We start from the raw sequence: 21,858 nt of genomic DNA, 5'->3' as shown, positions 1-21,858 counted from the left end.
TTCAGGTCACTAGCATAATTTCCTTGTTTTTGGGATGGCTTAATCAAACCGCTATAATTTCTCTATTTCAGTCTTTTAACCACTGTTGATGATTTTAAAAAGAACCCCACAAGATTCCACTATAATAACATCGCACCTTAGACATTAACGAAAATTAGAGATTGTCTCGTGCAAGCAAAGTTATACATTATTCTTAATAACCAAACCAATTAAAGTAATTAAGGAGAAAATTCAAGTTCAAACATAGAAATAATATTGTTGAGAAGAGCTATCACGAATCCTAAAAAAATTAATCTTCATAAACTTAAAATGGACATGAAAAATACCCTAATTATACCAACAAAAAAAAAACCCTCTCAAGTGGTAAACTATGAGCTTCCAATTGCCCAAAAACAATAAAAAGGAATTTAATCTAAAATATATAAATTTGAAAACAAAATGAATAGTCGATTGAATGCAGAATAACAAAGAACTTATGTTTAAGTAAAAAAATTGTTCGGTTCTCCCAACTCCAAATTAATGTTGAAATAATTATGGGATAAATATTAAAATTATACACAAACTTTAATTTAATGTATAATTTGATATATGAACTTTAATTTCGTACAATTATACACATCAAACTCGATTTTAGTTCAAATGTATACGTTTGATTTTGATTCAATTATACACATTACAAATATGAATACATCAACTTATCTTTATATTAGACAAGTATAATTATTTGTGTATATAATATGTAAACACAAAATGGTGTTATTAATAGTTTGTGAAAATGAAATCAAATAAAAAAATAACAACATCAAAATTTACACTAATATTGCATATTAAATCATAATTAAGCTTAATATATCCCAACAATTATATTAAAACTTCACTTTAGATGGGGACTTTTCTTCTATCAATATGATCTCAAATCTAAATAGATTGTAACCATTTCAATTTTAATTATACTTTACACTAAACATCTTTATCTTATATTAACAAAATTATTACTCATCACGGAACAAATATTAATTTCACCTACTTTCTTAAATTTTATTAAATGTAATTGCGTGATGTATTCATTAACTTTCATATCCCAACTTGTAATTATGATATATTCTTTAAAATTCCATTTTGAATTTTTATAAAATCCCATTCTTATGTTACCGTATATAGTTGCTTTCAAATATATATTATACATTAATTTAGATTTTGTGTTATTTTATATATAAAATTATAATTTGATTAAATTTTCATAAAATATTAACAAATTATTGAATTACGTATTGGATACGTAAACAATTATATTAATCAAATATGAAAATAAATATATGTATTTATTTCTTTACATATGTATAATTGAATTAAAATGAAACATAAGAGTCACAATTCAAGTTTCATATGTATGATTACACCAGATCAAAATTCATGTATATTCTGTAACCATCCAAAAATTATATTTTGTTCAAATAATTAACAAAAACCCCTTACATAAATCTTAATTAATTAATCATAACAAAGGTTTGATTCTTTTTTTTTTTTTGTAAAAATAAAATAATAATTTCATTAAATAAACAAATAAAGAAACAAATACAATTTTAATTAAATAAAAAACCTTAGGCTTTGGCATTCTCTAGCTTATATACGCTAATAATACTCATACTAATCCAAAACACACACCTCTTCGTTAATCTATTTCTTGACGGCCGTTAACTTTTCCGTTTATAGTAGATGATTCAAGCCGTCACGTCAACCAACCTTTCCTTATTTAGTAAACGACACCACCATCATTACATAACGGCGAGTCCTGAAATGGAATAGCCAAACGGAGATAAAGGTGATAATGGAGGAATACTAAATATTCCCTTCATATCTTCACTATCCCAAAACCCTTTCCAATTTGACGGCGTTAAACATACCCCCGTCGTCGTTACGTTTTCCGTTACGTCCTCCTTTTTCACCACTTTCCTCCTCTCTTCTTCTTCTTCTTCTCTTTTTCTTTTATTCGAGGGTTGGGGTTCAGTTGAGTTCGAGTTTCCGATTTCGAGAGGGAAATTCAAAATGGCTTTACTTCCACGTAGCTTAAAAGCAGCTCTATCATAAGCTTTAGCGGCTTCGATGGCGGTTTCGAAAGTTCCGAGCCAAATTCTAGAACCTTTTCGATTAGGGTCTCTAATTTCGGCTGCGAACTTACCCCATGGTCGTCTTCTTACACCCCTGTAATGCCTTTTCTCGTCATGTTCCTCGATGGCTTTCGTGGCGGCGGAGGTTATGTTAACTTTCGATGGTGGAATTGTGACGTTAATAGAAGGACGACGTTGGCTTAGGGTGGATTGTTTATGAAACTGTGGTGTTGGAGGAGGTGAAAGAAAGGTTTCCATTGAAGGAAAATCATTAAAGAGGTGTTGCTTTATGAGTTCTAAATCAGATGGTGTTTCTCCGAAAGAAGCCATTTTTGGGAAGCTAAAATTAATAAAATGGAAGTGAAGTTGGAGGAGAAGGTGATGGATTTGAGTGGAACAGAGAGTGTGCGGTGGGTTCGTATATAAAGGGGGAGAAGATACATGGAGATGGGAATAAAGAGATTTTCATAGGAGGTTTCCAGGATAGACACGGGAAGTATCCTCTACTTTTAACCATGGGTCCAAACTGGAGGTTACATTAATATCATCCAATTTGGCATTTTCCTCTACCCCTCTCACGTCATTTTTAGATACAGATTCAATTTTTATATTTTTTAAAAATCTAAAAATTATTAATTTTGTTTTTAATTTGAAAATTCTAATGTAATATTTAGCCTGTTGAAATGGTTAACTGAATTAACAAATTTTTTAATCATTTAATTGTTAATCAATTAAAATTCTTTTAAAAAATTAATTGAACTGAATTAACCAAAGTTTATATATTTTTAAATAAGTATAAAACATATAAAAAATAAATTGATAATGTTAATTTGACTAAATTAATCGAATTAAAATTACATATAATTTGTATTATTAATTATTAAGTTCGGTTAATTATTCGATTTCAAATCGAATTAACCAACTTCCAACCGAATTAGATTGATTCAGTCGGTTAATTCGATTTTAACTGAAATTTGTACACCCAACCAATAGTTGACAATTCTACTTTTTCTTTTTAAATTATCATTACGTAAATTAACAAAACAAATTATTATAATTGTAATGAGATGAATATTTTGTTAATCCTTAAATTGAAGGATAGAAGAATTAAAATTATTATAAATTTAAAAATAAAATTGAATTCATCAGGGTTTTACTTGGACTAGAATAAGAACTAGAAAACGAGAAAGAAGGATAAAATCTGGGTAATGATCGCACAACTTTTACAAAACATAAAATGTCTTTGGGACTAATCAAAAGTAAGTGTGTAATGAAACCATATGTCATGTTTTACCGACAGTGACATACTGATTTTTATTTTTATAAAATTTAAATTCATTAGTAAAGTAATTTAATTATATTTCCAAAAATTAAAATGAGCATTGTGTTCATATATGTATATGAGTTAATTAAATATTAAAATTTACTAAATATATTAATTTAATAATTTTAAAAAATATATTATGCATAAAAGTAAAACGAGATTTGAGATGTTGTAAGCAAGAATGTTTTGATCTTTAGCTATCAAGTTCAAATACTTGGATTTAGTGTTTGCACGTGCCGTGGACTTTCAAAAGCTGTTGGAATGGTGGTAAAATCTAAACTTTTTGCCAAAGCAATGTTGAAAGTTTTGCCTACGCAAACTTTTTGACCATTCCAAAACCAAAGCTATTACCATTTTCAATGTTTGTAGAATTTTAATTACCACGTTTCTAAATGTAATAATAATAATTTATAACCCACTAGTAAGGGTTTAGAATGATGGATTAAAAACATTTATGAGACAAATCACTTCCTATGCATAGATGGACACTTGATACAAATCATCTTGTGTCCCCCACGATGCATCATGTGGGAACCACAATGCAACTCTTGCTTGACCTTTAATGCTTATCAATTTTATTAAAGGTCTAGAAGTATCGAACAACATTTCGAAGTTCACACTCTAGCACCTTTTAACTTACCCTCTTTTAAATTTTTTTTTTAGCGGTAAGATTTTGAGAACCTTTTCTCGAAAGTAACTCTCTCAACAACCAAGCCCTTCTTCCTCATAAAATTAGAGACAAAGATCACCTTCATCACAACCTTTGTAGAGAAGATCAATGGAGAAAGCTGAACAAGCAACATCTTTTATTTCTCAAGAAGCAGTTGAAATCCGTCCTATTTAATAACATTATAGATACCCAATTTTGGTTATTAACATTTTATCTCTTCCTTAAAATAAATAATCTTAACATTTTGATTAACGATCATCGTCTTGTGTTTTAAGAGATGTTTCGCGAAAGATATTTAACGTGATACCATTTTAAGAGCAATCATTATACCATTTGAAAGCATTTGATTAAGACAATTTTAAGGAGCTTTAATCGATCATACGAGTGGAAGATTCACAAATTTTGCATTATCTATATATATATTGAAGACTTGTTTCGTTGCTTTGGCTACGAGTTGAAAAAAGCACTATTTGCTCATCATAAGAACTTGTCAAGGGGAAGATATTTTGTAAACAAATTGTTTTTTTTTTTATTTAGTTTGTAAATAAGCTTTCAAGGAAAAAGTTTGAGTGGAAGAGTGAATCTAATTAAATGTGTAGAAATGAGATTGGAACTTGGTAAGTAAGTTGAACTTAATCACATCTTGTACTATTCATTCATAGTGGATTACTCTGTGAGTAAGGCTTGATAGACATAGGAAGGGTAAGGCTTGATAGACATAGGAAGGGATTTCCAACCGTGTAACATATGCATTGTTGTTACTTTCTTTTTACAGTTGTTTCTTTAATCACGATTCACAACACAACTGACAAGCGACTCAACACTATCAAATAACATATGACTCTAGATTTTCGTGGGTAAACTGTTAATGAAAGATTTGTTAGTTAATAAATTGTTAACCAAAACCGCAATTTAAAAAAAATCTTTTCTTTAAAATGTTTTTTTATTTCATAGAATTTAACTTTTTATGTTACGTTTGGTTGGAGTATTATTTTTTATATATGTTTTAGTATATGAGCTAGCACAAAACTAATTCAATCGATAATATTTAGCCACTCCCATGACTTTTTCTAGCGAAGAGAAGGAAAAATTTTCACTTATTTTAAAGATGTCTTATTTTACAAGACTTTTTACTCATATTTCTAATTCCATGTTTAAATTCACACTAACTATTTTTTTATGTCTAACTATTGTAGTACACAAGTAATAAAAGACTTTTCCTTCTATTATTATTCCTTCTATTATTATAATAATAATAATAATCTGTAACACCCTATACCCGGTTTGATCCAAGGAACCTAATATAGGAATATTATATTTAGTACCAAAGTGATTTTGGCTAATCACTAATATATTTAAACATTTAAAAAAATTAAGTTTTCATAAATTATATTTTTGTCCCTACTACTTGGAACACACTTGATCTTCCTAAGTACGCGACTTTTTATTCAAAATTTTGAAACATACCCTCTTGGCACTTGGAGATATGATGAGATGGATGCTCACAACATCAATTACAACTCTTCAAAATTACTGTACCTAATCTGCTCACGGAAAACAAAATCGTACGCTGAGTAAAACTCAGTGGTATTTCTATAATCCGAATATTTAAAGACATGATAATATAATAAACACAATTAAATTATAAGGACGTATTAATGTCTAGTATCATGACTATCATTTTTTTATTAAACAATATCCTATTCGCACAATTGCTATATAAATGGTTATTCACATATCAAACCATATTTATTCGTACAATGACATTAGTCATGCATTAATACTCAATTCATGAATACATCATTATATACCATACTCAATTTTCATCACTTGCTATATAATAACTTTTCATAATTTGTTCACATATCATTTAAACAATGACACTATTCATTCCATATTCAATTCATGAGTATTTAACTCATGTATTCTATGTATTTACAACATATTTCATATTCTATTTTCAATTTCATTTCTCATACCATGCCATTTAAATATCACTTATAAAACTTTATTATATGTTTACCCCTATTAACACGACTCGGGTGCCTCATCGAATTAATCCGAAGTAATAAATTGACACCCAGCGTCTCATCGACTCAAAGTCGAAGAAATCCCTGAACTCTTCCAATCTTATGGCATGTCATCTATATCCGACTCAGCCCGATACAGTTAATAAGGTTCCAATTCACTTTTCAAACACAACCAATATTCATTTCAATTCAAATAATCAATATGTTCAATATATATACCAATTCAATCAATATAAATTAAATAAATTCATCACATATTAAACCAATCCATTTCAATTGCAAAACACAATAATTCTCACCTCAACACTTACCATATACATTAAATTAAAAAACAACAATTAATAACTAGTTTTAGATTATAGAAATACAAACCGGAAATTTCGAGCTATTCGACATCGACTTTATCTTTTCCCTTTTTAGTCGATGATTCCGATATGACGTTAGCTACGGAATTAAAACAATTAAAATTCATCAATACACCACAATTCAATTTCATATTTAATATTTAATATTTTAATTTTTACTCAAATATTTCCTAAATTTCAATTTAGTCCCTAAACCGAGACTAACTTTTATTCTTCGCATTTAGTTCTTTATTTTCATGCAAATTCCACATTATACTAAATTCAACTCCTATTTCACATAAATTCCTAAATTTCAAAATTTTTACAAACTTATAATTTATTCCACAATTTAATCCCTTTCTCAATTCTAACTTAAAAATCTATCAAATTAATCCCTAATACTCAAATTATTCAACATAGACAACATCTAAAAATCCAAAAATTTCTAAAATTTCAGCATAGGTTAAGTAGTATTTAATACTAGGATTTCAAAATATAAAAATTACAAGAAAATGGACTAAATTAACTAACCAATTGAACTTTAAACCCTTGAAACCCTAACTTTTCTCCTTTCTTTTCCCCTGTTTCGTTCTATTCTCTGTTTCTTTTCAATTCCTTTTTCTTTTCTTTTATTTATTTTGTTTTAATTATAATAATATAATAATATATATTTACTTAATTAATAAGCAATACATATTTTATTATTAAATACACATGTTTATTATTATTACACATGAATTTACCAACACCATCTACTTGTCAATTTATGGCTTAATTTCTTATTTAGTCCCTTCACTTTTCCTCTAATCTATAATTCAACTTTCTCCCTATATGCAATCTAGTCCTTACACCTAATTACTCTTAATTTAAACAAATTCACCTAATCAAAACCTAATTAACCACACAACTAACTTCGTAAATGTTTTTAGTAAATATTTACGAATCCGTTTTACGAAAACAGAGACCCGAAAGTACACTTTCCAATACCCGTGACTATCGGGTTGTTACATAATCAAACAAGTAATTACTCTCGTAATTTTACACTAAAATTTGTACTATAATGAAATGTGTATTGTAATTAATTAATCATTATATTCAGTACAAATTTAATATTTTTTTGACACAATGTCTAAAACTTATCATAGTCTCTCCCTAAGACATAAATAAGAGAATAATGCGTTTCAACTTTCAACGCACTCGAACCTACGTCTTCCTGCATTGACAACAATACTCATACTAATCGAGCTAAAACATAATCAACTATACAAATTTAAATTAACTTTTTTTAACTCTGAATTATTATTGTTTTAAATTGTTTAATCATATTTGAAAAACATTGGATGTAATCATTTTTAAATATATTTTTATAACATCTAATCAATTAATATATTTAAGATAATAGAAGTAAAAATTTAAAGGCTTAATATAACATTTGGTACTTAAATTTGATATTTTTTTATTTGATATATGGATTCGACACTTTTTCTAATTTAATATTTAATATTTTTATCCGATTTGGCACTTGAACTTATTTAATGTCATACAAATTACTCCAATATACTAATCATGCTATTTTTTCGGGGTAGTAAAAAATCAATCCATGCTTGTCATCTGGCAAATGGCATGGTGTTTTTTTTTATGCATTTTAAATGTTCAATTACTTTTAATTTAATTAATCTATTTTATTTTTATTTTGGGTTTTAAAATTTATTTTATTCAATATTAATTTCTAGTATAGCTCAATGCATAACTTTTTAACAGAATTTCCTCGATCTGGTGATATTTTTGTAGTATAACAAGAATTTTTAACACCGTCTGTGTTTTGAAGCAATTTGTGTATCATTTAAAAATTTAGATATCAAACCTAAATACCAAATTGAGAAAAAATTAAATACTAAATTAGAAAAAATATCAAATATCATATTAAGGGAATCTTAAAATGTTTGGGGAAAAAACTCACAGTATATAAATGTGCAATTATGAAGGGAAGATTGGGGTTATTTTTATTCATCAAATAATTTAAGAATATTGATTTTGATTAATATAAATTGTTAAAGAAATGATTGAAATTCAACACTTTCAGCACAGAGAAAACATTATGAATAATTGTAAAAGTTTCAGTTATTGAAATTCATTTAATGGACCTTTTATTTTAACAGTTTGTGATAATTTTAAATTTAATCATTTTATACGTTAACTTATCGAATGTTAATATTAAAATAAATGAACATTTTGTACCCCATACCATTAGTTAATAGTCTAGTCATCGTCAACTAGTCAACTCATTGACATTTACATATAGCTGTCCATTGAAGCAACATCCATTACTTCTTTTATAATTGATTAAATTTTACTATTAATTTTAAAATAAAAATAAATTATTAGAAAGGATGACTACAAAATTCGAAAAATTTAATCTTCATAAAAATACTTTAATCATACAAGAAAAAGGGTTTTTACAAAATTATTATAAAAAATAAAAATAACTAAAATATTATAACTTTTTTATTTACTAAAATATTATAAAAAAAATTATTTACCAAAAAATATAAAAAAACAAAAAGCAGAAGAAGAAAAAAACCTGACAACAACCTGATCAGGCCAACCACATTGATAATTTATTGATAATATATTGATAATTTCCAAAAGAAAAAAGAAAATAAAATTGCGGTGTGGAACTGGAACTGGAACTGGGAAGTGACATAAGGAAAGCCACGCGGGGGATCGTCGAAGGTACGTAAGGCGCGCGAAGGCATGGCCAATGGGCATTACCGCACGCCACTTATAACTAACCAACAAACAAAACCTCTTGACCACCATGCATTCACTATTATCAACGCTTGAATTCTGACTTTCTAAAAGAAATAATACTTTTTTTTCTTATTTTAATTATTTATAACAATTTTTCACTTATATCAATAACATTTATAATTATGAAATACGATCAATATTCAATTAGTTCTCTATAATTGTATATGGTCTAAATTTTAACTAAAATTATAGTTATTTCATATAAGCAAGCCCATAATGATCATTTATTAAATGAAAATGATCTTAATTAAAATATTATTTTAATAAAATGATTAAATTTCACGTGAAAAATATATCAACCGTATTTTATTAACTGAAAATAATTTTCAATGAGTGGAATTAAAATATCAATTCAAAAACTATTAAGTTCCCTAATTAAATATTCTACTATTAATTTGACATATCGTAAACTTATAAATTAGTCACTCGAATTTAGTAACTCGTTATAAATTAATCAATTTAATTTGATAACTTATATTAATTAATTGAACTTGTTAGATTTACGAACTTTATATTTAATTTAGTTTGACTGCGGTTGATACTCCTAATGGGCATGCAAAGGGAGTCAAGTCGAGTTTGTTGCAAATTATCAGACATCAATTAGCAAGGGACTAGAATATTAAGGTATTGTATCTTCCACATTCAGTTCATATAGTTGCAGATAATATGGCAGCTCTAGGCGACCATGACCCACTTGGATTGTGTATTTACGATAGTCCAACCAAACAAGTTGCTACGAGATTACTACAAGAAAGTATTGATGAACTCTGTAAGGATTATTATGGCTAATTGTATTTAGCTTATTCTTTCTACAAAAAAAAATGCATAAAAGTAGTAATACATGCATATGTTATATGTCTTTTAATTTTATTAATTTGATTCTCACATTCTTTTTTTTAACACAATTCTCACTTTCTTTATTAGATGGAAATTCACGATATGAATTTTATGGTAAGTTTACAATTATTATCTCTATAACTGAAAAATTTTGGGTAACAAACGTGGTTGTTATTGAGAGGGTTGATTGTATTTATATTCAATCTTTGACTTTTTTTTGTCATCTGGTAATTTATTTTGAATCTCGATTAAATTCAAAATTGAGTTGAGCCAAATCTTTAAAAGGGAGAGCAGCTCTTTCAATGCTTTTTTTTTCTAATTCTATTTAAAGAATGTTGTTTAAATTGGATCAAGATCGATTACTATACATGTTTGAACAGAGGGTTAGAACAATTTTAGAGTGAACTGGGGTGGTGGGAGGGGTCAAGCGGAGGCCTTGGCCCTACCCCCTAAAAGAATTAAAAAATCACATTTTTATTCTTTAAAATATATAAAATTATTAATTAACAATGGTAAAGTTACATTTTGGCCCTCAAAATGATATATTTTAATTTAAACCTTTAAAATTATAAAGATATTAGCTAATATAATGGTAAAATCACATTTTAACTCCTATAAAATTTCATAACATAATTACATGACCTCCTAAAACAAATTCTGATTCCGCCTCTAAAAATGAACCACTGAAAACCAAAGTTGAATCACGAATCACAAACCGGGTGAACCAATTTATTTATGTTTTTAGCCCAAATTAATGACTCAAATCGAAAAAAAAAAAAAACCCTCCAACTTATCCAACTCAAATAATTAAACCAACCAACAAAATCCACCAAAATACTTAAAAAGGTGAAAAAAAATTAACTTAAATCAGAGTACATAATTTATGTTTACATCATTATTAATATTTATTTACACTTGTATTTTTTAATTTTTTCTAATTTTATTTTACTTACTTTTAAAATTTTAAATTTACAAATTGATTCAACCAATTGAAACTAATTTCAAAATCATTGACTTAGGAACATCAAACTTTAAACAACTGTTTACATTATTACGTAGTTTTTTTTCTTTTAATAATTTTATTATAAATTTTGATTATATTTATTTTTTTACACAAATTTATTTATAGCTCATCTACAACTAATAAATAGAAGGATAGTACGCTTTAACACACTCGAACCCACATCCTCCTACATTGAAAACAATTATAAAAGTACAAATATAATATAAAAGTCTTACCTCCTCAATCAATTTTTGTTGTTTTATGAAGTTATCAACAATTCGTCCAAATTTCCTATAAAAAGGAAAATCAAATTCGACGAAATTAATTAACGTAACGTGAATCACGCACTTTATATTAGTTAATGGAAGAAAAAATAATAACAATTGTTGTGAAAAGGAACTACAATTAATTTTATAAAAAATATTAATATTTAATACACTATTTAGTGTAGAATTTGTTTATGTATTAATATACCATTAAAAATTTAATTACTTATTAAAAAATTAACTATACATATTTGTCTTTAAAACTTTTAATAGAATAATGACAAATAATTTAGTGTTAATTAGTATATAAATCTGCACATAAATAGCATATTAAGTACAAATTAAAAAAATTATAGAACCAATGAGGCCTTGACACGTTAATAAAAATTGAGCTATGTGTCTTTGAGTATTTATATTTGAGACCTATCACGTGCAATTGCCATATGTAACTAGTCCCATCATATGTTGTTATCATGTTTAAATTTTAATTTAGTTTTAATTTGAATTATTCGATTTTTAGTCCATTGATATTGATGTTAACTTGACTTTATTTTGTAATTTACCCAAACATACATTTCTCAAGAAAAACAGAGGCTAAAAATGTACTCTACATAAAATTGGAATTTAATTTCTATGCTTTTAATTTTAAGAAATTATATAGAAAACAATTAATATTTAGATTAAAATAGAAAAAAAAAAACAAATAAGACAGAGTTGGGTCGGCAAATAATTTGAAGTAATAGAAGAAAGAGTGAAGACAATGGGGCAGGCCCTATCATAATCGTAAAATCAATTAATTAAAAAAAAGCAGCTATACCTTGCTTTTGACAAGTTGCATTTTATAACGTACAAGGAAGAAAAGCGTGAAAATCACTTCCACCTATTTAAAATTTAAAGGACCTACACCTATGTCACAATTTCAATACACATAAATAATATATTTGTAGTAATTTATTTTTTCTTTCATATTTCAATTATATATATTTTTTATTATTTTCTTCTCTATTGAAATTCTATAAAATATCAATCTTTTTATTTGAATCTCAACAAAACCTATAAGTTCAGTCCATTTTTGAAGAAGGATTAGCGGAACTCTTCCAAACTACTTTCACAACTCTTCAAACACTCTCAAACCACCATTACTGATTCTTGACTCTCCGTGTGAACTATTTCTAATTTCCTAACACTAAACCTTGTATCAACAATCGGCATTGCCTGTGGGAAACAAAGCAAAAACCATGTCTCTACCGTATGAAAACATCCCCAACTTCCAACAATAAGTAGACTTCCTACGAGGGGTGTAAATGAGTCAAGCGGAAATAGATAGTGGCAAGCTGAAGCTCGACTGGGAATTCGAGGCTTGATACTATAGGCTCGAGCTTGATGAACATCAATATCTAAGCTTGAGCTCAACTTGAGACACAATTGAGCTACTCAAGTTTAAGCTTCATTAAGCTCATTTTTCAATTTTTGAACTCAAGAAACTTTTTCTATATAATAAGAATAATGATATAATTTCATAATATAAAAATACATTAAAAAGAATAGCTCGATTAGGCTTGTTAGTTGTTAGAATTGAGTATTATCATGTTCAAAGTCGACTTGAACGATATCTTGAGATGCTTGAGCTTGATAATTACGAAATCGAATTTGAATTTTACAAATTAAACTCAAATAGCATGTGAGCATTAATGTCTCATTTATACTATATATACTTCCTGCAACAGTACAACCCAACTCCCTCTTATATTTCTTTCAACTTTGCCTCAAACTCTTTCACTACCTTCTTCAAGTGAGCAACCTTCCTTTGCAATGTCATATATATAGAGAGAGAGAGAGAAACCTAAGCTACTTGAAAAAAAAAAAAAAAAAACAACCTTCGTTTGTTTTCAAATAAGATCAGTCATCCTTTTGCTTGGTCATAATCTTATTCTTTGAGCTAAACTAATCGTAATTATTATGCCATGCTGATGTCATACTTATATTAATTAATGAAGTTACATGACAATCACATGCTCGTTATTTAAGAAGCAGTCCCCGTGTAAATAATAAGAGTATAAGACAACAAAAACAAATAAAAAAATTTCAACAATAATAAATTTAACCCATTAACAATACTGAGGCTAATCTCAAACCCCATGTGATGGCTTGATGGTCAAAGGTGTTCACCACTCCAGGTGTGACTTAGATTTGAGTCGTGCTAGTCGTGTTTATTGTTTGGGCTTTGCCCTATTATTGTAATTCACAAAAAAAGATACTAAGGGTAATCTCTATGTATTATTTTTTGTTATTCACGTATATGGTATAATGAGTTTCAATGTTCAATTTTTTTTAGGTATAATCACATGTGTACTCATCTGTTTTACAGTCTAAGAGTGTTACACTTCTCCGCCACTCAAACACGTGTCAACACTAGAAGTATTGCTGACTTCCCTGTTGACTCCATCTGAAACTATGCATTGCCTGACCATCTTTTCTCAACACCCTTTGGTGAGACCATCTATCCCTTCCTCGAAGGAGCTAGCCACCCACTTTTTAAGTATGAACGCTCTTCAGGTGTGAACACACCTTTAAGGCTATAAGGGATCCAGTTGAGCATAACAACCTTATACTAATTGAATGAATAATGAAATGGGCCCCACGATACACGTCTTTCACGCATTGAATGAGAATAATTTTATTCATGGCAATTTGTCACGTCACAGTAATGGACAAGGGGGTTTCTATAAATACCCTAATCAACAATGAAGAAGAGATTAATTTTCAACACCCTAAAATTACTTTGAGCAATTGCCGTCTTAGTCTGTCCTCTTGTCCTTGTTCTGGCTCTTGGCCTCCTTAAATGAACTAGCCTCCACGGCCCCACCTTGACCCTCCTCCCTTGTTGTACACTGTATCAACAAAGAGTAATCATGTTCGGGTTGGGATGGTATTCAGGTAAAGTCCTTCCAATAATGACAACTCTAAAATTAGAACTTGGTTGAAATACCTAAAGAAATCTACTACCACTTTTTCTAATCACTTATTGATAAGATTGAACCTAATTGATCCTTCAATGAAAGATTGCACAAATTCTTAAATTGGTATCTATCTCCTTAGCTTTGGATCTTATGATTGAATCACTTAAAAACTTTTTAAGTCTTGAGTGCATCTACTCCATTTCCATAAGCTTAGTTGGGTTCTTGAATATCTTGCTTGCCTTCCATGCTATCATCAGATAACCAAACTAAAAAGATTGTAACAATATCTAGCACTACATTAATATGAAAATATTTTTGAAATATTACAACCCAATTAATTAGCTCTTGGAAAATATATATTAAACAAATGGAGTAATTGTGGATAGCAGCTTCTAGCCAAACTTTGTCTCTATATAATCAAACTGACGAAAGCATATATAATATTAAAAGGATAAAGGCATACAATATTAATCACATGAATTATATAAACTCTTCGTCAAATACCAAAAATAGCTTCTTCTCATTTAGACCATTTTGCTAAACCTTTCATTTTATTTTTTATTTCCAAAGTCAGAATTGGTAATTTATATTGTAAGATGCCTTAATTTATTCAATGTGATATACAAGTGGAATCCATATAAAAGTACACTTTTTCTATTTTATATTGATTGGAATAAGGTGTTTCAACCTTACTACACTGCTTCTATTTGACATTGATTAGAATAAGGTTTTTTCAACCTATGAACAGATGTAGTCTAAACTGCTTGTGTACCATTTGAATTCTACATTAGTAAATTTTCTTCTCCTCTGCTCGTGATTTTTTCCCGAAAGGGTTTCCACTTAAAATCTCTGTGTTATTATATTTTCCTTTCTTTTTGCTTTGTGATTGTTCTATATTGTCATTGTCGATGTTCAACTTTTACAATCTACGTATTGATGAAGGAAAAATAACAAAAGAAAAGTGAAGTATATATATAAAAGGATTCACTTGTGATAGTGTGAAATTAATATGATTTTACGTACATATTTTTTGTTGGAAAAATTGTAATTTTTAGAAACTTTAAGGCATATTCTCAATTTATAAAGGTGGAGAGATGAATCATAAAATTATGGTTTTATATTCTACTCCATGAGACCTTTACAACGGTATATTATATGCTCAAAATGGTTGAGTGATAAATGAGAAATTGATGCTCAAAGCAAGCTACTTGTGAATATTTGTTGAGGAAAAGAAAAACTTAGGTTCCACATTGGTTAAATATCAAGTGTGAGATGTATATATGTATGAGAACCCACTTAAAAGATAGTTAAATGATTAAGTTTGAAACCTTGTCTCAAGCGTAAGAGGGGTGTAGATCCAAACCCATTGGGGTTCGTATGCATCCCCACGATGTGGGCGACATGAAATGTCTTGACTGGTCAAGCCCAAAATGGGTCTACGGATATTTTGTGTCTTTATTCATGGATATTTTCAAAATTCCTCCATATTGAATGCCTATAAAAGGCTAAAGATTTTTTTGAACACGAACAAACACTCATACCGAGTCTATTTTGCTTTCTAGAATTCCTCTCTTTTTCCTCTTCATATTTTCCAACGTTCCAGTGATAGAAGAAGGGAAGGTTTATTCATTGATAGCTGCAAAGGTGCTACTACTTCGATCATCGTGTTGTTGTATCCTTTCTCCAAATACTGTAGGAGCGGCCAAATCTGTCTTAAGGAAACTGTGTAAAACAGGCCTCAATATCTTGTAAAATTTGATTCATTATTCGATTTTGGTTTTTCATAATCTTATTTATTTAATTGAAATCTCGTATCTGATATTTTAAATATAAATATTTATTTTATTTTATGTAAATATTTGTTTATTTATATTTTATTTTATGTAAATATTTATTTAATTGAATTCTCGATTCGATATTGAATTCTCAATATCTTGTATTTCCTCGATGTCATTCTTAATAAAATTTTACATAAGCTTAAAACAAAACATTTTTATAAAATTTTCTAATACTAATATTTTAATAATCCAACATCATATTTCATATTCTATTCATAACGATCGTACATGTCAAGTTTGGAGTAAATTATTATTTTAGATATTTATTTTTTGTAAAAAATTCAACTATCGATATATACATATATATTTTTAAATTTTAGAAATATCATTAATTTTTTAACCTTTTTGTGGTTATATCTTGGCCTGAAAAGCTAGAGATTGTAAAGGCTTATTTATTAAAATGATCCTAAAATCTTAATAAATTTTAAAAGAAGAAAGACTTAAAATTTAATGACTTTTAAATAAAACTTTCAAATAATTCAATAAATAAAATGAAAATTTTCGAATAGTTTAATTATAGTTTACTTATTTTTTTTTTTAATACAAAAAGGAGGGTCAGGCAATAGCAACAAAAGGACTAACAAAACTTGCTCCCTCCTTGGTTCCTAAAGCCTTTATCCCTTGATGGATTCATTTGTTCCCGTGGCTTGTAGCACGATGCACCACCCAATACTCCTTCCATATCCCAGGAGCCAATTATTAGAGGGACATATGCAAGGGGCAGGTACGTATCTTGCCCCAAATTAGTAAAATTGTTTTTAAGATCCCTTAAAATTTTATAAAATTATAAATTAGTGTAACATTAAAATTATCAATTATATTTTGTTTAATGCCAAAATATATGCTCATTTCCCTTGTTTGAATATAAAGCCATTTGTAATTATAATTATAAATTGCAAATGAGAATTTTATTCATCTTTACATTTGTTTTTCAACATTAAGCATAAACTAGTGGAATCCACGTGAATCTCATAAAACAAAACCCGTTCATATTAATTATTTTATTTCCTAGTTTTTTTCTGGTTTTAGTTTTCTACTTCACAAAATTCATCTTTTGTTATTTCTAAAATCTAATGCGCCAAACATATGATCATATGTGTAATGTCATGTCAGCTTGTTATTTCTACACATATTACTCACTAAAAATTCAGTTAATGGATTAACGATTATCAATCACATCAAGATTGAAATTTTAAAATTCGAAAAAATACAAGGACTTAGAATGATCCAATTGTAGAATATGGACCAAATTTTACAATTGTATGCATCGCACGAGATTGATAATTGAATTCAACCAAACTGGTTTATTTTTTATTGTTTAGATCAAGACTAAAATTGACCAAATTAAAATCGGCACAACTTTCATAAAGTATAAGAACTAATAACATAATTTAACGTAACTCTTAAAAAGTAAATGAATTATGTAGTTGATAATGAAAGTTTGTGAAATGAGTAAATTAATATAGATTAATAATATCACCATGATGATGAATAAGAAACATTAAAAAATCAAATTAATAAACCTTATCCACTTCGCGTCCTCTGCCATTAGACTTCATCTACAGGCTAAATTAATGCTATGTGGGAGAGGAGAGAAATCGGTTTGATCGATCGATTCAATCGATTTTTTCAAATCGATTTAATATATGAGAAAATTGATTATAGATTATTGGGTTGAGTTTATATGATTATATAAAAATAAATTATCGTATGTAGTATTTATATGTCAATAATAATAATGCAATACAATGTAATAGCAGTAACACAACATAATACTTGTAATTAGACAGAGTTGAAAATTAGAAGAAGAATTTTGTTGAGGCCTGTATGAACAGATTCCTTAAGACAGATTCGACCTCTACTCGGTGCTTTGAGTAACGTTGGACGTCTGTTTTCCAGGATACAACAACAAACGATAACAGTCAGTAGTAGCACAACAATAGTTATCAATCAAACACAATCTTGCCTTTCTCTATCTTCAGGAGGAATGAATTTAGAAGAAATTTTTTATATTGATGGTTTTTTATGATGTTTTTGGAAGTCTCCTAACTTGGCTTTATATAGAGGAGATGAAATGAATGAAGAGATTTAGACTGATTCATGAGGAGTGTTGTTGAAAAGTTAATAGATAAATGAACAGACACAATGAATGAAAAGATGTAATATTAAACTAAAAACAATGAATCTGTTCATCAAGAGATAAGATTGTTCAAAAGATACGACTGTTCATCAAGTGACAGAACTATTGTTTAAATATTTGAGCATTAATTTATCATTCATCACTCAACAATTTCGAGCATATTATATAAAATATAAATCAATAATTTATTTTTCAAACCTTCAAATTTGTCAATAAAATAATATGTCTCAAAGTTCTAATATATCTATTATTTTCTAACATATTATGTTTTTATTATATATTATATATTTTAAATAATTTTAAAATAATATAAAAATAAATTAATTTCTTAAATAAAGATAAATATTATTAAACTCAAATTTAATTCAATCGATAATTTAAACTTAATATTCTGATTTCCGCCCATAGATGTACGTGTAAAGCATTAAGAATTCCCGAAACCGCCCGTAGGTAATATAGAACTTGTCTTGTCGTGTAATAGACTTGTAGACAAAAGGTGGATTAAGAACTTTATACAGCCCATCCATAGCCTTCACGTGCCCCACCTTTCCTTCCAATTTGCCCACTTGCATTTTACAAGTTTCATCCACTTCCCAAAAGACAAACATACAACCCAACTTTTTAATTTATTAATTTATTTTAATTCAAATTATAGTTTGTGTCAATTTAGGGATTGAGTCGATAAAAGTCTATGGATTAAGAGTTAGATTGCAGTTTGTTTTCACTATTTAAAAATTAATAAATTAATCTATATACATTAAATCAAATAGTAAATTGATATTTTATTAAATTTTCCATCTATTTTTAAATAATTAGGAAAAATACAATTAAGCTCTTAGTATAATGTCTCATATTTATTATACCTAATTGAGATCTTTTACTATATTAATGTTATGTTTTAATTGAAATGTCAAACATTATAAAAAAATCCTGAGCTTAATCGAGTTCATTTTAAAAAGAAAATCGAGTGGGAGGATCAAATTATATTAAATTAAAACCTAGAGATCAAATCTTCGTATTAAATATAGTATAAGGATGAAAATCTGAAATTTAACATTTATTTTGGTAAAACATCTCTCTAATCTCTCTTAATTTCGATATTTAGCAAATTGGTTCTTTCTCAAAATATTAGAACAAGGATGAAAATCAGAAATTGACATTTATTTTGGTAAAAAGATCTCTCCAGTCCCTTTCAATTTTGATATTGAGGAAAATGGTCCTCTCGAAAAATAGAGCAATTTAATCCTATCAATTTTGAAATGGAGCAACTAAAGACAATTAATTTCAATGTTAATATTTTCATCAATTGTACATATTTTTATTGGTATAATAACAAATTTAAATCTCAAATTTTATATATTTTGTCAATTTGGTATTACTTTAACAAATTTAACCCACAACATTTACACAAAATATATAAACATCAATCGCTAAATTCATTATAATACCAATCAAAATTATGTATAATTGACAAAAACGTAAATATCATTATTAATTGTACTTAATTACTCACTTTCAAAACTAAATTACTTCAATTTTTTAGAGTACCAATCTGCTCAATATAAAAATTTAAAAAAACCACAAAAGTGTTTTTACTTGTATTTTATTCTTACTTAATTTTAATTTTCTTTTCTCATCTATAAATACCCTCCATCTCCTTTTAACTTGTGTCCATTAACAATCTCATTCTCCTCCATTTTTTTTCTCTTTGATTTTTCATTGCTTTACACTATTAGATCAATCAGAAGCTTAACCCTAAAAGTTTCATCAGAATGAACAGTGTTAACCTTTCTCATCAATATCCTCGAACATCAAGCTTGACTTGTCTTAACTCTTGCTTGACAGAACACTGGGGTGATTTGCCCTTAAAAGTCGATGACTCCGAGGACATGATCATCTACAATTCCCTTCATGAAGCTCTTAACTTCGGTTGGTCACCGACGACAACGGGTTCAACGGCGGCAACGACAATTAAACCCGAGCCCAAAGATGAATCAGCAGAGATTATGGAAAACGCGAAGCCATTGGGGTTGACTCAAAAGGTGGTGAAAGGGAGACATTACCGTGGAGTTAGGCAAAGGCCGTGGGGGAAATTTGCGGCGGAGATTAGGGACTCAGCTAGGAATGGAGCAAGAGTGTGGTTAGGTACGTACGAGACAGCTGAGGAAGCTGCTTTGGCTTATGATCGAGCAGCTTATAAGATGCGTGGTTCAAGGGCTTTGCTTAATTTCCCGCATCGGATCGGTGACAATGAGCCTGAACCTGTTAGAGTTAAGGCTAAACGGGGGGCAACAAATGAGTCGGTTTCGTCCAATGGTTCATTTCCCAAGAGAACGAGAAGCTTGGAAGCTAACAAGGCTGAGTTGACCACTGTGTTTCAATTGGGTCTATTGCAGCTTGGGGAACAGTTATTGGTGAATTAAAAATTATCAGAACTTTAAAAATGATGTTGATGAGAGAGAGAGATGCAAACCCCGAAAAAGATAATCTCCATGAACCATAATCTTAAAAATAACATTGATACTACATTGGTTCACTAAAACAAATATTTTGTTTATTTTTGTTGGTTTATTGTAAAGCAAATTGAAGTTATGTGAATAGAAAAAGGCAGTAGTTTTTTTTCCCTTTGATTTTGCAATGAGAGTCTAAACATAAAGCTTTGAAAAGTAGGATTTGTTTCTTTTCTAATACTATTTAATATAATTTTAATTATTATTAATAAGGACTATTTTCACAATTTACGCATATATCTTACACAATTAAACGGTGATTATTAATTTATTAAAAACTAATGAATGAACTCAATTTGAATTTAGATGTACTAGAACTTGAACATAAGCTGACGCTAACCTGTGCGTCACCGAAAGAGCTAGCAGGTCCAGTCTCCTTAAAATGAAAAAAGAATAGTATTATCACCACTTTAAAAATGATAATCTTTTATATTACAATAATAAAATTACATTTTAATTCACAAATAATTTCTAACTTCGCCTTTATTCATTAAAAAAAACATATTAGTTTAAAGCTTGTAATCAAACACAATTGTCAACTTTGTAATAACAAAAGGAATTAGGGCATTGCCACAACTTTTCTTTCACTTATTGGCAAAGATGATTTAATATGTTGGAGCAACTTTGAACTATTACTTTCTACTTTATCAATGTTATGGATAAACTTGCTTTAATTATTCATACAATGACTTCTTAAAGGAAATTGACATCCGAGTATATCCTTTGGCTTATCATATATCAATTTATTTAATTGTTTTGAGGATACAATTTTGGTCTACATAGGAGAGCATTTTAAATAAATTATTATTGTTGTTAATCAATTTATTCAAATGTGTTGAAGTGCATTATCCTCCTTAAATGTTGATAAAATTCTATAATGAAATTAATATTAAATAAAAGAAAAATTATTCTTTAATAAGTATGCTTTTCAAAATTTAAATTTGTATATTGCTAAAATCTAAACTATCGCTAACAATGTGTCTCAACTAATTAACGATGACAAATAACACGATAATT

At 28.2% G+C, this 21,858-nt stretch overlaps 2 protein-coding genes across 2 annotated transcripts; one reads left to right on the top strand and one right to left on the bottom strand.

Moving 5' to 3' along the window:
* Positions 1-1,564: 1,564 nt before the first annotated feature.
* LOC105785390 (ethylene-responsive transcription factor ERF105) lies at positions 1,565-2,534 on the bottom strand. The gene has a single exon (XM_012611470.2). It carries the CDS (start codon positions 2,436-2,438, stop codon positions 1,776-1,778), a length of 663 nt encoding a protein of 220 aa, XP_012466924.1. The 5' UTR covers positions 2,439-2,534; the 3' UTR covers positions 1,565-1,775.
* Positions 2,535-19,993: 17,459 nt separating this feature from the next.
* LOC105785399 (ethylene-responsive transcription factor 2) lies at positions 19,994-20,955 on the top strand. Its single transcript, XM_012611481.2, has one exon. It carries the CDS (start codon positions 20,104-20,106, stop codon positions 20,752-20,754), a length of 651 nt encoding a protein of 216 aa, XP_012466935.1. The 5' UTR covers positions 19,994-20,103; the 3' UTR covers positions 20,755-20,955.
* Positions 20,956-21,858: the final 903 nt, after the last annotated feature.

The sequence above is a fragment of the Gossypium raimondii genome, chromosome 7, assembly GCF_025698545.1.
Source record: "Gossypium raimondii isolate GPD5lz chromosome 7, ASM2569854v1, whole genome shotgun sequence".
NCBI classification, from domain to species: Eukaryota; Viridiplantae; Streptophyta; class Magnoliopsida; order Malvales; family Malvaceae; genus Gossypium; species Gossypium raimondii.
The sequence above is the reverse complement of the archived record's forward strand: the minus strand, read 5'-3'. Positions and strand labels throughout refer to the sequence as shown.